The sequence below is a fragment of the Phycodurus eques genome, chromosome 5, assembly GCF_024500275.1.
Source record: "Phycodurus eques isolate BA_2022a chromosome 5, UOR_Pequ_1.1, whole genome shotgun sequence".
In the NCBI taxonomy this organism is placed as follows: domain Eukaryota; kingdom Metazoa; phylum Chordata; class Actinopteri; order Syngnathiformes; family Syngnathidae; genus Phycodurus; species Phycodurus eques.
Window position 1 is genome coordinate 16,459,740 of NC_084529.1, and position 18,000 is coordinate 16,477,739.

General features: G+C 42.9%; 1 protein-coding gene across 1 annotated transcript in view; it reads right to left on the minus strand.

The window, feature by feature from the left end:
- Positions 1-4,213: 4,213 nt before the first annotated feature.
- sema3ab (sema domain, immunoglobulin domain (Ig), short basic domain, secreted, (semaphorin) 3Ab) overlaps positions 4,214-18,000 on the minus strand; it is a 29,486-nt gene continuing 15,699 nt past the window's right edge. The window contains exons 4-17 of the mRNA XM_061676504.1: positions 15,318-15,437; positions 14,533-14,623; positions 13,765-13,884; positions 13,300-13,442; positions 12,825-12,939; positions 12,673-12,742; positions 12,451-12,595; positions 12,152-12,371; positions 11,974-12,065; positions 11,857-11,898; positions 11,121-11,278; positions 7,735-7,802; positions 5,940-6,085; positions 4,214-4,996 (exon numbers count right to left, since the gene is read on the minus strand). Coding sequence (XP_061532488.1) covers positions 4,487-4,996; positions 5,940-6,085; positions 7,735-7,802; positions 11,121-11,278; positions 11,857-11,898; positions 11,974-12,065; positions 12,152-12,371; positions 12,451-12,595; positions 12,673-12,742; positions 12,825-12,939; positions 13,300-13,442; positions 13,765-13,884; positions 14,533-14,623; positions 15,318-15,437 — 2,040 coding nt within the window. The 3' untranslated portion in view covers positions 4,214-4,486. The remainder of the gene's footprint in view (positions 4,997-5,939; positions 6,086-7,734; positions 7,803-11,120; positions 11,279-11,856; positions 11,899-11,973; positions 12,066-12,151; positions 12,372-12,450; positions 12,596-12,672; positions 12,743-12,824; positions 12,940-13,299; positions 13,443-13,764; positions 13,885-14,532; positions 14,624-15,317; positions 15,438-18,000) is intronic.

Genomic DNA, 18,000 nt, shown 5'->3' on the forward strand with positions numbered 1-18,000 from the left:
GATGTCTTCCTTCTGGCAGTGTTAACTTGTTAAGCCTCAATAAATTACTGGGATTGCTCGAAATGGGGTTATCAGTGACCTGTGTGAAAATCCTCAATTGGAGTGTTTACGCTTCTTTGCAATGATTGATAGATTGCCCGAGTCTTGTATGAGGAAAATAGTCCATATTTCTAAACACAGGCAACCATTTATGATTTAAAGCCCTTCAAAAGTGAAAAAAAGTTCTAAATTTGACACACCACAGAGAAGTTTTGTTACCAACCCTGCTGAATTTGAATGATCAAAAAATCCCCAATTATATAAAATGAGGCTTCAAAATCGTGAAAACTCAATTCAAGCCCCGGTCCACGTTAGCTGTCATGTGTGACGTTAAAAAAATAAATAAATAAATAAATCACTGTGGCGTGCGTGCACTCATGGCTGACAACGAGGGCTTAAAAATAATAATAATAATGACACCACCCCGCCCCCTCGCTATTTTGCCTTTCTCTGTGTGACATGGCCACACTCACAGCCGACAACGAGGCGCTCTAAAATGACCACACCACCCCAAGACCTGGTCCACGTTAACTCTCATGTGTGACGTTAAAAAGAAATAAAAAAATTCAGTGGCGTGCGTGCACTCATGGATGACAACGGTTTGTAAGAAATATCCATCCATCCATTTTCAACACCGCTTATCCTGGTTAGGGTCGCAGGGCGCTGGAGCCTATCCCAGCTGACTTCGGGTGAAAGGCAGACTACACCTTGAACTGGTCACCAGTCAGTCGCAGGGCACACATAGACACGGACAACCATTTGCACTCACATTCATACCGTCACTGAGTGGGAACTGAACCCACGCTGCCCGCACCAAAGTCAGGCGAGTGTACCACTACACCATCAGTGACTTTTGTAAAAAAAAATTGGGGCGGCACGGTGGCCGACTGGTTAGTGCGTCAGCCTCACAGTTCTGAGGAGCGGGGTTCAATCCCCGGTCCCGCCTGTGTGGAGTTTGCATGTTCTCCCCGTGCCTGCATGGGTTTTCTCCGGGCACTCCGGTTTCCTCCCACATCCCAAGAACATGCATTAATTGGGGACTCTAAATTGCCCGTAGGTGTGAATGTGAGTGCGAATGTTGTTTGTTTGTATGTGCCCTGCGATTGGCTGGCAACCAGTTCAGGGTGTACCCCGCCTCCTGCCCGATGACAGCTGGGATAGGCTCCAGCACGCCCGCGACTCTAGTGAGGAGAAGCAGCTCAGAAAATGGATGGATTTAGATTGGGATATCACTTAAAATCATATGAGTCAAGGCAGGTGTGCTATTACTTTTGGCAATATAGTGTGTGTTGTAGTACCAAGATTAAACTGTGAGAGGCAACATGGTGGCACAGTGCTTCCAGACTACTTGCAAACCCAAAGAAGACGGTGTAGTAGTAAAAGAACTAGAACTGTTACCTTGTCGGGTAACTGATTTACGGTTGCAAACGCTACTCCTTATTTTTAGTGTGACAAAGAACATTATACAATCATTCTACACAACCAGTTGCACCTGTATTTGTGTCCGTCAACAGAGCCAGCTTCAGGTTGCTTTCTAATTTTCTATCGTTGCGTTTCGTGTCACAATCAGTCTTTGGCTTCGGCCCTGCAGCTTGCTGTTGACCACACACAGAATATTGAACACAGGTTCAACATTTACGATTGTCGGCCCCGACCGTTTTGCGAGCAGATTGGGAAGGATCACTCTTTACACACCCAACTAGTGTTGTCGCAACACCAAAATTCTGACTTAGATACTATATTGTACCTGCTCCCGATACTCAAATGATACTATGGGGAAAACCTAAAAGATCATTGCAGTAATGATGGATTCATAGATGACAAAACACGTGGAAGATATGAATGAAAATTTGACTGGATTGGCCGTATGTGTGTACCTTGCTTGAGGAAGCAAGTTTCTCGTGACATGCAAGAACTGTGGCTTTGTGTTTGTTGAGGAACCACTAAAATCACATGTAGTTTTCTTCCCTTTCGCCGCTATTTTCTTTTCTTTTTTTTTTCCTTTTCCATTAGAGCAACACATGATACTGTCTAAGATCTCCTTTCGTGTCTTAATCCCTTTATTATTGTGTTACCTGGCACTCCCACACAAACATTCCTAAAACTCCCAGCAAGAGTTTCATAGCAATAACATAATAAGGTCTGTAACTTCTCCCTAATCTTGGTATGTGAGTCACTTCTTCCGCTCGTGTGCATTGGCCCTTGTGTCTGAGTCAAGGTGGTGGCCCGCTCACTCATCCACGGGTCGGGGAGTCGCCAATTTTCCTTGACGTACTGAGAGGGTTGCCACGGGCTTTTCGGCCGCCAGAGGGCAATCTCGTTCTGTATTGACGAGCACTCATACTCAGTTGACTAACGGAGATGATGGACTGCGGCCGAATAAATGGAATTCAGTTCATTGACCCTCCTCAAAATGAATCAAATACTTTGAGGGTGTAAAAACTGGACATTATGCAAAGCCTTATACAGACCAGAACTGTGCTGTATATAAAATACTGCACAAATATATGGTGCCTTTCCTTGTACTGCTCCATGACAACCACTGGAGGGAAGTCGTGCAGCACAATGCAAGTGTCTTGTTTATTCTTGGCCAGACGTTGACTCACTGCAATTTTTGGAGTTTGTCAAGGATATTTCCAAGTGTTTTTGCACTCTTTGAGCTACTCTGCAAGTGTAGTTTACGGTGCTGGCTATGCGAACTGCGGGAGATGTCGTGCATTCTTCATATCGCCTCTCATGTTGATTTCTTTCATATCATCATACAATAAGGCCGTTACTGCCTGGTTCTCTGCATAAAACTCATTTGCTATTCACATTTTGTGAATTGGTAGTCTTCAATCTGATTTATCACATAAAATCAGTTATGCAATTAGGGATGGGTAAATAGCAGTGGCTGTAAATTATTAGTACGAGAGGAGGACACTGTAAATGGAAAAAGACACTTCATGAAAGAATTATTTTATGAAGAGACATTTATTGGAACAGTAGAATACATCACCATGCCAAAACAGCAGCAGAACTTGATATCCTCACTTGGGATCATATATTTTCTCTTTAGGATCGTCATCTTATTTTGTCTGAAATAGACTGTTATTATTTTGCTTATATTGTGTTTCTCATCTGCCACTGTCACTATAGTAGATAAGGCTTAGAACGCTCCAAAGACGACATACTGATGTGCTGCACATTTGTTTCTATATACATTGTTGCTTGGTATCACGTTAGCTGGTGTGTGGACATTTCAGATTAAATCTTCTTTATACACCCCACCCCTTTTAATAAGACGGTAATTATACACTCAGGAAATAATATCTACGTTAATGTAGTGTACTGTGTGCTCACCGTGGTTCAAGTACATTACTGCCGTAGTGAAATGGGAACACTCCAAAAGTAGTCACATGCACAAGCAGGCCATGTCCTCAAACAATGAGAATATCATCTCTATTTACATCATGTTCACAGCTACATTCCAGCTTGTGCGTGTGCTTCATAGAAAGACTGAAGGTTTTTAATGAAGCAATACATAGCAAGGAGTAGTGTGTTATTGCTCAGTGCAGGTCTTTTACCATTGTGGAAAAATATCTCCTTGATATTTCCAGTCCTAAAGTATTTGTGATAATACCCTTGGTCCAATAAAGCAAAATGAAGACTTTTCTAATAAAAGTATTTTCACAATGCACATAGGAGTATCAGCAATAAATATACAGGTAGTATAAGGTTATATTAAATGTCAGGATAACTTGTCGTATTTCATGCACAGAGATGACGCATTTGAGGATTCCTACGGAACGCCAGCAAAAATCTGCTGAGATGGACAAAACAGAAGCATTCGTCTTTTGTTTGTGAAGCTTATCTATGGCGCAGACACAGACAAGTACAAAATGGCTTCTTCAATAAATCTCTATTAGGGGAAACAACATGAAAAAATGCGAGACGCTCCCTTTTAGTATGTCATACAGTATTTACACGTGTTCAGCTACATATTTGTGGTGACGTTGCGTTGCTTCCCAGTGTCGTGCAATGCTCGGGCAGTCGCCTTGTGCTTGTATCTGCACCTTTGTGAAGCCACGTCACCTCCACCAGTTCAGTCGCGTACGTGTCGTTGACAGTAAATTGTCATTGGACTCGCAACCCCACGAACCCCCCCCCCCCCCCCCCCCGAGTGTCACGAGGTGGTTTGTGTGTTCACTTCTTGCTCTATTTGACACAAGTGTCCCGAAGCAGCTGAGGCCAGCTGAGATAACATGCCCCCGACGGTCTGCTGTGACACAACACTCCTCAGCGCCGCTACGCCCGTGCATGGAACACAGCAGCTGGCATTTTGGGGCGGAAGAAATATGCTTTCAAGCCAGTTACTGCGGAAGGAGTCTGTAGCTCAGTTAATGGGAACAGCCATGAGGGACACAGAATGAGAATCGGGGGTGTGCTTTCAGACAAGGTTTCTGGGTCAGACACTGCGGGGCGCCCGCTCCAGCTCGTGGGTCCTGCGGTTGCGCCCCTTTTGCCTCTCTTGAAGATGTTTCCACTTGGCTGCCAGGCCTTGATTGTTCATGTGGTTGTGGACATTCAGCACCGCCTTCTGCTGGTGCTGCACCAGGTGAGCTTTCTGCTTCTTGTGCTTGCGCTCCCGCTTCCAGACCTGCTCGCAGAACTCGTCCACGCTGTTCAAAGTCGGGTGATTGACCAAAGACAGGAAGTCTCGGTACCACAGCTTGTGATTGTCCGTCTCTCGAGGTGGCAGGAGGTCCTGCACCGACGCGTTGGTGGCAGCCTCGTCGTCACCGTGGAGCAGATCCTCGAGGTGTTCGGTGTCAATCACCTCCAAGGTCACCTTCAGAAGCGTCTGCATGAAGCCGTGCTCCACTGCCTGGCACAGATAGATGCCGGAATCCTTCTTATTGAGCGTGCGGATCAACAGACCTTGTTCTGTGCGGATAAAACGTTCCTCTGATTTGATCTGGAGAAAAAAAGATTTTCAAATAAGCAATGGCAATATGTGATCCTGAAACGGTAAATTCCAATTTATTGCCTGTATCTGATTATTTTGATTGTCTGCTTCCATTTACTTTCATATTTACACTCTCTTCTATTACATTTTTAGGACTTCATTTTATAATTGTCTGCTACATTCTTCATTCAAAACAAATTGTAAACATGTATTTTGGGGGGACTGGAAGATATTCATTGCATTTCCATTCATTGTAATGGAAAATATGTTTAGCGATAAAAGCATGGGCACGGAATGAATTTAACTCAACACTATTAAACTTTACGTAAAGTTTAGTCATCATTGGATGATTCTCGTCACCATTCATTAAAGTGAGGGTAATCTCAACATCATTTCACTGGTCCTCAGCAATTATTTTGCTTATTTCTATAATGTAGTAGTACATTTATACCATTTTTAATTCTGTAGGCTTTAGCTGTTGTTCAGATTCTGGTAGCAGATAGCGGTACCCAAAACCTTTTTGTCGAGCTTACTGACAACGGAAGGGGCTGTCCCTTTGCCTGCATTGATGACTCAAAAGTAATAATAAAAAAAAAAAAACACACACACAGCTAATACCGATGATGAAAAGTTTTAGCCCATTTGAAACAGTGACTTTTAGAAACCGTGGTATACCTTGAAAAGGGTAACCGGGACGTGCAGTATACACCACGTCAAGACGTCAAGTTCGCATCGACTGTGTATATCCGATCTGCGAATTTACGCTGCACTCACATTGACTGATATCCGCTAAGTTTTTTATCCACATTCAGAAGAAGCCTGATTCTGATCTGATGATATCTGATTCTTTGCATGTTGCTTTCTATATATGCTGCCATGACACATTTCAGTCTGTGCCACTTGAAATAAAAAATTGAATTGAGTCACTCAGATGTGTCGAGGAAGTGTCCACCTCCTGTTTGCGCTCGTCAGGAGAGTGCTGAAACTGCCAATAAGTCAGCGCTCGCTGCGATTTGGGGCTGCACTCGAGGAAGGTGCTGCTGTTCTCCACACCGTAGATGCTCTTGTCCTCCAGGGTTTTCTGCTCACTGAGTTCATCTAAAACAAATAATCAGAGCGTATGCCGTAAGTATCACATGTTTGTACCTCATTTCATAGCTCATAACTCACTGGACTGACTTGAGCTGAAAAGCATAAAGACATTCTGGCTGATGTTAGAAACATAGTCCATAGACCAATTTTGCACAATGTGAAACACGTGTTGCCGTGTCAACTAATCTCTGCACTGTAATGTTATATGGTTATTTTACCAAATAATTTGAATGGTACGTTGGCTTGACATAGGAAAATGTTAAAGGCTAGTGTGTCTTTACCCAGTCATCACAGATTGCCAAGTTTTCAGATGGACTATTTAATAACACTTTTACTCTCCAAATATCCAAAAACAAAAGGACTGCTGATCTCTACAAGTATACACTGGACTCTCAGATTAGTAATGAATAGAATAGACACCGGAACCAAAGTAGGTAATTTATAAAAAGAAAAAAAAAGATAGCTTGTGACTTGTTTTAGAGTTCTTAGATTCCACCATTAATGAGTCCAGACTAATCCGCACACTGTATATTTAGTATGTTATGCTTTTAGGACTTTTACTGGTTTGTCTTGCAAACCTTCAGAGAGTGACTTCTATTTCTACCAAATTGACGATACTCACTCATCTTTATATTATTTGAATATAATTTTAATGTTGAAGGAGCCTTTGGCAAAAATATGTATTACTGCCACCTTCGATGTAAATGTCTTTTTTATATGCCTTAGTTGGTACATTTAAGGATTTTTCAAATATTAAAAGAGCTGTTACAGACCTCAAACATAAAGATTTTAAAAAATCAGGCATTTAACAATTTTAGTTGTAGCGTAGAGATTCTGTTACACCACCAATCTTGAATGTAGTTCGCCAAGACAGAACTCTTGTGTGCTCAAAGACTACTGGATATGTTGCGCTGTGATCAAGACTACTGGATATGTTGCGCTGTTGTTTCCCGAGTGTCGCCGAAGGTGGGAGTGTTGCAGAATGGTGATGTCAATGAAAAGACTAGCTTTGGAAAATACTGCCTTCTGGTGAACCCACTTTTACAAAATACGAAATCGGGTATGACATGTTTGTTTTTATTTACGGCCGCTTCCTTGTTCATCAGTCAGGTCGCTTCTTGATTGACTACATTCCGTTTCACGTCACAATTCACAGTCATGACTCGGGAGATGTTAACTTTCTCCACGCACATGAAGATCGTTGGTCGTAAATATTGAACATTGGCCCAAACCAGTTTCTGACCCTATTATTGGTACAAATTCATTCTTATCACACCTCAGACAACAGGATTATTTTAGGATAATCTTATAAAACATAAGATAGTCTGGTGTTTGTCATCCTTGGTCTGGAAGGAGCAAAAAATGGGACAAAAACAGTCCGATTATCTTTGTGTCAACCTGGCCTTCGTCCAGGTTCTGCATATGCAAATACTGACTCTGACTATGCCACCGAAAAGATAACATCACTCACATGCGTCACTCCTTTCATCACACTCATTTAATTGTATCAAATTTCAAATTAAAAGCACATTGTGGAACTACAGACTCATTTGGTTGTTTCAGTTTACAGCTGGATTTTTTTAGAGAAGGATGTGATCAATCATTCAAAATAAAACCAACATTTAATTAGAGCTTAATCATTCTCATCATTGTACCGTTCTGCTGCAGATCTGAACATTGCGTGAGAGGGTCTCCGTTCCTGATATCTTGTCTCCTGGTTCTCCTGTGAAAACAGAAAGGGCAGTCAGCATTGACCTTTACACTTGTGTAGATCATGAATCCCGAGGTTGCCGTTTGACTTCGCTTTGTTGGTAATGAAGACTGATTTTTCAACATAAAGTTACTGTTGAGTGTTAAAATCAATAAGCCCCGTGGAGTTTTGCGTGGGAGTAAAACAGTTTTCGCAACACTGAGAATCTCTTGTCCTATTCATACTGACCCCAAATATTCATATGTTCAGAACAACAGGCTATATTGCAACTTTCCAACAATTTGAACACAACTTGCACTGTAACGTGAATATTGAATTTTGGCATGAAATTGTTTATAGCTTAAGGATAATCATTTGACTCATTTCTATGATCACCACCCAAAATTTTGCCTTAAGTTAAATGCATCACTGTTGTCGTAGTCATTTTAAGTACATTTTGAGTGGTCTTGCTGAAATTGTTCAATGCTTTCGGTTCGTGTGTCAGTCTATTTTAGCAATATCATGAAAATACCGACAGCGTGATCATTTTGGAATTTTCATGACTACATCTCTAATTGAATCTTTCTCATTAAATTCTTCAGCCTGATAAAAAGATAACTGCTCAAATGTGTTTGCTTCTTGGCAAAATAAACCTTCCATCTGGTAGTTATCAGCAAAAATAATAGCAACTCTGTTCGCATTAAAATTAAACTCCATGCATACCTTGGCACAGGATGTAGTAGAGACCTGGGCAAGGTATAGCCAGAGTCTCTGACTGGCACTCGCAGTGTTTAAGAAGTCAAAATAAAATATAAACTATAACTTTTATTCTGATGTGCACATGAGTGGACTGTACAAGTGCGCAGCAGCTACGACTTGTCTGCCAACTTGGCGACATTTTTGCTGTATTTAGTGACTTTTACGAACCCAACACCCCCCCCCCCCCCCAGCCCCTCCCCCAGCGATTGTTTGTCAAAAACAGATACTACCAACAATGCCAACGATGGTCCTTGTGTTAGCAGCATTCTTATTTCTTGCACAGTGGAGGGAAGAGGGCCAGAGGGATTTGGCCTCATAATGCGCACATCAACAGTTTCATATACTGTACATATTGGGTGTATTGTAATTCATCATTGTATCACTGTCAGGCATATTATATTTAAGCACTTTGTCAGTCTGTCGATCGAGCTATATTCATTCATCTTCCGTTCCGCTTATCCTCACTAAAAGGTGATTCTAGAGTCGCAGGCGTGCTGGAGCCTATCCCAGCTATTTCCGGGCGAGAGGCGGGGTACACCCTGAACTGGTCGCCAGCCAATTGCAGGGCACATATAAACAAACAACCATTCGCACTCACATTCATACCTACGGGCAATTTTATTGTCTTCAATCAACCTACCACAAATGTTTTTTTGGGATGTGGGAGGAAACCGGAGTACCCGGAGAAAACCCACGCAGGCACAGGGAGAACATGCAAACTCCACACAGGCGGGGCTGGGATTTGAAGCCCGGTCTTCAGAACTGTGAGGCAAATGTGCTAACCAGTCGTCCACCGTGCCACCTCGAGCCATATTATGATTTATTATTTGGAAGCTGGCTGTGCTCAAAATGCCAGCACATTTTAAAAAGGGTAGAAAAAAATTACACACATTGTTGAAATGATTTTTCAATGACCGTTCCAGTTTCTCATGTGGGCCCCTTTGGAACATTCACTAACCCCCCCAACCCCGATCTCTTACAACCCCAATTCCAATGAAGTTGGGACATGTTAAACATGAATAAAAACAGAATACAATGATTTGCAAATCATGTTCAACCTATATTTAATTGAATACACTACAAAGACAAGATATTTAATGTTCAAACTGATAAACTTTATGTTTTTAGCAAATAATCATGAACTTAGAATTCTATGGCTGCTACATGTTCTAAAAAAGATGGGACAAGGTCATGTTTACCACTGTATTTCATCACCTTTTCTTTTAACAGAAATAAACGTTTGGGAACTAAGGACACTAATTGTTGAAGCTTTGTAGGTGGAATTCTTTCCCATTCTTGCTTTATGTAGAGCTTCAGCTATTCAACAGTCCGGGGTCTCCGTTGTCGTATTTTATGCTTCATAATGCGCCACACATTTTCAATGGGAGACAGGTCTGGACTGCAGGCAGGCCAGTCTCGTACCCGCACTTTTTTACTATGAAGCCACACTGTTGTAACACGTGCAGAATGTGGTTTAGCATTGTCTTGCTGAAATAAACAGGGGCGTCCATGAAAAAGACGTTGCTTGGATGGCAGCATATGTTTCTCCAAAACCTGTATGTACCTTTCAGCATTAATGGTCCCTTCACAGATGTGTAAGTTACCCATGCCATTGGCACTAACACGGCCCCATACCATCACAGATGCTGGCTTTTGAACTTTGCGTCCATAACAGTCCGGATGGTTCTTTTCCTCTTTGACCCAGAGGACACGACGTCCACAATTTCCAAAAACTATTTGAAATGTGGACTCGTCGGACCACAGACCACTTTTCCACTTTGCATCAGTCCATCTTTAGATGACCTTGGGCCCAGAGAAGCCCGCGGCGTTTCTGGATGTTGTTGATAAATGGAGTTTCAAGTTGCACTCACGGATGTAGCGCTGAATTGTATTTACTGACATTGGTTTTCTGAAGTGTTCCTGAGCCCATGTGGTGATATCCTTTACACATTGATGTCGGTTTTTGATGCAGTGCCGCCTGAGTGATCGAAGGTCAGGGGCATTCAATGTTGGTTTTCGGCCTTACCGCTTACATGCAGTGATTTCTCCAGATTCTCTGAGACTTTTGATGATGATATGGACCGTAGATGAGGAAATTCCTAAATTCCTTGCAATTGTACGTTGAGGAACATTGTCCTTAAACTGTTAAACTAAACTATTTTCTCACGCACTTGTTCACAAAGAAGTGAACCTCGCCCCATCTTTGCTTGTGAATGACTGAGCAATTCAAGAAGCTCCTTTTATACCCAATCATGGCACCCACCTGTTCCCAATTAGCCTGTTCACCTGTGGGATGTTCCAAACAGGTGTTTGATGAGCATTCCTCAACTTTATCAGTCTTTTTTCGCCACCTGTCCCAGCTTTTTTGGAATGTGTTGCAGCCATAAAATTCCAAGTTAATGATTATTTACTAAAAACAATAAGGTTGATCAGTTTGAACATTAAATATATTTTCTTTGTTGTGTGTTCAATTAAATATAGGTTGAACATGATTTGCAAATCATTGTATTCTGTTTTTATGTATGTTTAACACAACGTCCCAACTTCATTGGAATTGGGGTTGTATATGACAGTAAAATACATGTCCTGTACCTCTTAGCCATGGGGAAATATCTGGAGCACTCGGTCCCATCCCATGCACAGTAGGGGTCCCTCGCAAGGCAGCACTCGGCGCAGGCTTTTCCGTAAATCTCACAGCGATGCAAAGGCATCTGAGACACACCCATGTCTGAGCCCAGGTACAGTTGTTGCTGCACAGATAGAACAATAGACATTATATAGAGGTCTTCTCTGCGATTGGCTGGCAACCAGTTCCTCCTGCTCGTTGATAGCTGGGATAGGCTCCAGCACTCCCGCAACCCTTGTGAGGACAAGCTGCTCAGAAAATGGATGGATGGATAAATGTCTTCTTATTTTTCAGAACAACAAAACATGGATGATCTGTGTCAAGGTTCTAAACACTGATTGGTGAAGTGACTAGACTGCCTTATTTTTCCTGACTGTTTCCAGTCAATAGCAAAAAAAAATGTATCTTAATGTTGTAACAGCTTAGCTCCGAGGATGAAATCTGCTGATGGGCTTATTGCAGATAATCACACCTCATTGTTTCATGAAATAAAAGGCCCAATCAAATGTTTTGACTACTCATAGAAAATAGGTTGTTTCCTGAATATGCTATTAAGTGAAAACAAGTCATTAAAATCATATGATATGAATTAATGCCTCTGACTTTATCTCTTTCTGTGGCGCATGCTGTTTCTCGACTGGATAGACCAGTTGTCTTTAAAATGTCAAATGGCATTATTATTTTTCTGTTTATTATAAATACCTGCTTTGTTGAAAGCTCCATAGATGTGATGGCTGTTGGCTTCTGTAACACACAATATGTAATGTTTAGAACACTTGCAAGGATAATGATAATACATGTGAGGACAAAATAACTTACTCTGAAAACCATCATTTCCTCCAGCAGCACTTCCTCCAGGTCATGCCACGAGCCTCTTGGGATGGATACCACTTTCAGAATCGTTCCTATATCTGGTCAATAACGACAGTATACAATACTCAGTATGTCCGGCTTTACAATAAGCTTAATTCTGAACTCTTGCAGTGAGTTATCATACCTGTGCCTATGAACATGACATCATACTGGCCATCTTCTGCTTCTACTTTATCCACCACTATCTGCGTGAACTGATAGTCCACGTCGGTCCTAACTATGATCGGTCTGTTGTTGATCGGGTAGACAGGATTGAACATGGCCGGGTGGCTTCGGGCAAAGACTACTACTTCATCGGGAAGGTCCTTGGTTGTGTCGAATCCTCCGAACGTCTTGCTCGGACACTGCGGGGTAAGTGAATCATTATCACAATCATCCCATTCATAGAAATTGAAAGGATTTCTTTCAGAGTAATACACTCACTGTCCCGGGCCGTGGGTAAGGAACTCGTCCCTGGAAGGGCACCCACTGATAGTTGGGTCCGTCTCTATGAGCATAAGGCCCCAGAAAGACTCTGCGGATGTCAGTCATGCTGTACATGCACACGGCTGAACCTTTAAAGATGTTGCTAATGGTATGGAAAGAAAACGTTCAACTGTGAAATAGGTTAGTACAACGCAATTATTTCACAGTCAGCCACAGTACCTGGATGTGGTGAACACCGCATAGATGATTGGGCTCTTGGGATCCTTGGTGCTAATAAGAAAAACATTCTCTGAAAGCCAGAAAGAGAGGAACAAATAAAGACATTTACAATTACTGCACTGAATCGTGCAATGTATGCAACGGTAACTCACGTAGTTCATCAAAATGTGTGTCAATGCCGTTACTTCCCGGCACAGAGCAGACAAGGCGAGCTTTTAAGAAGGTGGTCCACTTATTCACCAGACTCCTATGTCCCCCGAGGTCATTCTGAGCAATTAAGAGCATTATTTAAAATCTCAAGACTAGTGATGGAGCATCCCCGAGTTCTAGATGTTGTTTGTGGACCAGTCAGTGCTACTGTGATCACAGTGGGGAGAGTCTTTTCCTCTCAGCTTCAGCATTTAGTATTTTTCCCATATTTCTGTCATATGGGACGATGTTGCTTTGCACAACAAAGGACACTCTCCACAAGCATCCAAAAATAACCATGGATAACTACCTCTGACAGCAACTATTATACAAGCCTCTCAGACACCAGTCAAGTGTGTGTGTGTGTCCCAAATAAGGAGGCCCCTTCACAAAATGTAGTTCGTGTGACTAGGTTGGAGAGACAACTATTGTTCGTACTTTGCAGAGCTGGCCGATTCGAGCGTGTGTGGCTTTCCCAGCGTGTTCTCCATCGATGGCGTTCTCTCTGAAGAACAGGTAGATTTTATCGTCCTCGGGGTTGTCGCTCTCTGGAATCAGGTGAACACCTACGAACCTGGGATCTACCCCACACATAGATAGATGCACATTAAGCAAAGGCATGTACCAAACTACACACATAATTATAATATATGATTATCTATTATTATCAGGAAGTTTGGTGTTTTCAATACCCGTTGTTCAATTATTTACATGCAATTTTGACGTCTCTACTTTGAGTTTGTGCTCCGTCAGTGTAAACACAGCCATGTCAAATGTGTATTACTTAAAAAATGTGGTCAGAACTTTTGTTCCCCATGATTGTCGGAGCAGCTTTATGAAGCAAGGATACACATTCCAGCATGATAGTACACAAATTACTTCAAAAGGGAACTGTTAGCTCACCATTGAGCCAGCGGGAATCATGCTGCTCTGTCCTGATTGGGTGATGCTTTCCAAGGGTCCGGAAGATGGCAAAGTCACGTCCCATGAAGTCAGCCGATGTACCCGCATACAATTCCCCATCTGAGTGCCCAGGAAAACAAGTGAGTGTAAGCACAATGGACTCTTTTTGGAGAAACACTAAACGGTATGTTTTTCCCACTGACAATTACTTTTCCTGAGATAAGAAAATAACAGATAAAAAAAAACATTAGCGTGAACGCGATATTAAAAGGAAGAGCGAAGGAAGGATGGGTGGGACGAGAACCGAGTCCATAATAATGGGGGTGTCCATAGTAAGGTGGGAAGAGTATAGACAGAAAAGTAGCGATGAGGAGTGACAAGCTGGAAAGCAGCCATCTGTCAGGTTAAATGGTGTGATGTCACAGAAAGTGACAGGCAATAATTGGTGACAGATGACTGTCTGGCACTTTGTTCACCAAATACTAACCACTTATCGCAACACAATAGCTGTGTCATCTACGGCACTCACACAACTACCTCTAAAAAGGAGGTATCCAGATTGAAGTGGTTTAGTCTTGTCAATGAGGAGCTCCCAGTGTGTAAATAGCAACTACAAAGCATATCCCCTTGGTGTGAATGACAGACTAGCCCTGTACCCTTCATTTTTAGCATCAATGAAGGAGAAAGGCAGGGGGTGTATTCAGGACTCAGGTTTTTTTATGGGAGTCAAACCTGCTCAAGGATTTTCCCGGCTTGCCTGGGACTCACCGATCAGCATGGATGCGGTGAGCAGTTTCGGATCGTAGGGACTTTTTCCTCTGCCATTTTCAATGTGAGGCAGAAGTCGGAAAACGCTGTCCTGAGTGAAGAAAACACAAAGTCACCGTCTACAGTCATTGGGGATTAAAATGTTAATTAAATGACTGCTACATTGATTGTGGGGTTGTCACTGGAGTGGACCTTTCCAACTTTTCTCACCCCCGGTCAGATGAGGTACGTTATTATAAATTGCACCTTGCTCGAGAGATATACAGTTCATTGACTCCTGTCATTGACTCCTGTGCCCCTCTTGAATTGTCTCCCCCCTTCATTTTCAATTCTAAGATTAAAACATTTCCATTGTGTGTGCTATTCCATACGTCACAAAATTCTGCAGTTGTGTAAATCCTCCTGAAAGTTTACATTTTGGTAACTCCAAAATTGACTCAACCCTGAAGCCGGTTTCACTTGGCAACATGGAATTTGGTAGGAAGGATAATTTTGTTTTATTTCTACCAAATTTGCCTTCTTCATTGCTGTGCATCCATGTTTGTTGCAAAGCTTGTATCCTTTGGTTCTACCAATTTATCTTTATCACTTGACATAAATTGGTATATATTTTTATGTATCTATCTGTATTGTTCTTTGCTGTGTGTTTTTGTTTCTTTGTTCCTACCTCAAATACATACCCACAAGTTCCACGAGTCATGTAAATTACGAAAAGATACAGGTCCTCTTGCACCTTTTGTAACATTTGTTGATATTTTAGAAGCTATGCAATATCAAAGATGTACCTCTAATTTCTTTCCCACCTCAAGGTAGGAACACACTGGGTGGAATGCTCCTGTTCCACACACATAGAGGTGAGTCTGGTTGAAAGGTTGCAGCACCTTGACAAAGTTTGCGCACTCTCTCTGAGGGATAAAGACAAAAATAAGCGATCATTTCAGACTTTTCCGGGGCTCATGCAGATGTGTTACTGTTGATCTGTGGGATGGCCAGACAATAAAAGCAAATCCAATCAGCGATCTGAGATCACACAGAACTATAATCTCGTGTAATCCCACAAAGCGTGCACTATGCTCAGTTTTAATTGTGCATGTAGCTCTTAAACCAGATTGACATTCTGCTCCTCAGTCCACCTCTACAATTGCACACAAATATGGTTCCCACTTTCACAGAACATCACGGTTGATCTCTTAGCGTAACGTCTTATGCAATTAGAATAAATTTCACGAATCAGAATAAATTTTTCCAAGTATGTCCAAAAACCACACAAGGAATTTGTCTCCGGTAGTTGGAGCCGCTCTAGTACGACAACAGACAGTCAATTGACAGAGAATACTTTTGAGACATAAAGACATTGAGAAAAGCAGTCAATAAAAGGTTGCTAGTAATATGGTAAAACCGGTACACATTTTAATTTTGTATTTTTTTTTTTACAATTGTGCAAAAAGATGCAGTCCTCTAGCACTTAGAGCAGTTTGAATGACTAATATAGCAATATTCCGGTTCAATGACCATTGTGCAAAGGGCGCCGAGAGTTCAAGGAATGTATGCAGTTTAAGGTGACTAGTAGTGTGATAACCTGGGACAATGTCGATTGTGGAAATGCTGCAGATACTCCTCAGTCAGTGTGCGAGTGGTGCAGATGCTACTCTGGCATGAATGCCCAGTATTGGTCAACAACAGATATGCAAATAGTTTAGCGTGGTGAGACTACCACAGTCAGTGCACAAGTAATGTATAATTGGCCCGACAGAAATGTGACAACAAACTCAAGACAAAAAATTCCCAGCATGTTGCAATGGTATTGTAAGTTAGCTGTTTGAGAGGTTGATGGCAAGAGGGAAGAAGCTGTTGGAATGTCTGCTAGTTTTAGTTTGCATTGTTCGCTAGCGCCTACCTGAGGGAAGGCGCTGGAAGAGCTGGTGACCAGGATGTGGAGGGTCCAAGAGGATTTTGCATGCTCTTGTTTTAGTTCTGGCAGCGTGCAAGTCCTCAAGGGTGGGTAGGGGGGGTACCGACAATCTTTTCAGCAGTTTTAATTGTCCGTTGCAGTCAGAGTTTGTCCTTTTTTGTAGCAGCACCAAACTATACTATGATGGAAGAACACAGGACTGATTCAATGACCGCTGAGTAGAACTGCCTCAACAGCTCCTGTGGCAGGCCGGGAGGAGGAGGACGGAGTTGATGTTGATCGCCCACTTCAGGTCCTGAGAGACTGTAATTCCCAGGAATTTAAAGGTCTCGACGGTTGACACAAGGCGGCTGGACAGCGTGAGGGGCAGCTGTGGCGAAGGATGCCTCCTGAAGTCCACAATCATCTCTACAGTCTTGAGCGTGTTCAGCTCCAGGTTGTGTCGGCCGCACCACGGCTCCAGCCGCTCCACTTCCTGTCGATATGCAGACTCGTCACCTTCTTTGATGAGGCCTATGAAAGTGGTGTCTTCAGGAGTTTGAAAGCCGGGTTCGTTGAGGTGCAGTCGTTCGTGTTGAGAGAGAAGAGCAGCGGAGAGAGGATACAACCTTGGGGTGCCCCAGTGCTGATGCTTCGTGTGGATGAAGTGGCCTCCCCCTGCCTCACCTGCTGTGTCCTGCCCATCAGAAAGCTGTAAATCCACTGGCAGATGGCAGGCGAGACGCTGAGCTGCAGAAGCTAGGAGGAAAGGAGTTTAGGGATGATGGTGTTGAACGCAGAGCTGAAGTCCACGAACAGGATCCTTGCGTAGGTCCCCGCGCTGTCAAGGTGTTCTAGGTTGAAGTGCAGTCCCATGTTGACTGCATCATCCGCAGACCTGTTCGCTTGGTAGGCAAAGTGCAGGGGGTCCAGCAGGGGACCTGTGACGCTCTTGTCCAGCACGAGGCGTTCAAAGGACTTCATGACCACAGATGTCAAGGCGACAGGCCTGTAGTCAATCAGATCTGAGATTACAGGTTTCTTGGGGACTGGGATGATGGTGGAGCGTTTGAAATAGGATGGTACTTCGCACTATTCCAGAGATCCATTGAAGACCTGTGTGAAGACTGGAGCAAGCTGGTCCGCGCAGACTTTGAGGCAGGATGGGGACACAAGGTCTGGGGCTGCCGCTTTGTTAATCTTTTGTTGTTTGAAGATGCGTCTCACATCCTGTTCGTGGATGGTCAACGCAGAAGTCAGAGGTGTGATTGTGATCTGTGTTACGGCTGTGTGGGTGTGGGGTGTGAAAGTGTCCTTTTCAAATCTGTAGTAGAAGGTGTTCAAGTCGTCGGCTAGTCTACTATTGTTTTCTTCTTGGGGGGTCGTTTCTAGTAATTGGTTAGCGATTGTAATGCATTCCAGACTGATTTAGTCGTTAGCGCTAAACTGTTTTCCCAACTTTGCTGCATAGTTTCTCTTTGCAAAGTTCATTTCTTTAGTCAGCTGGTTTCTAGTGTGATGATACAGAGCCCTATCCCCTGCTTCGATATGCGTCCGCCTTAGCATGGCAAAGTTTC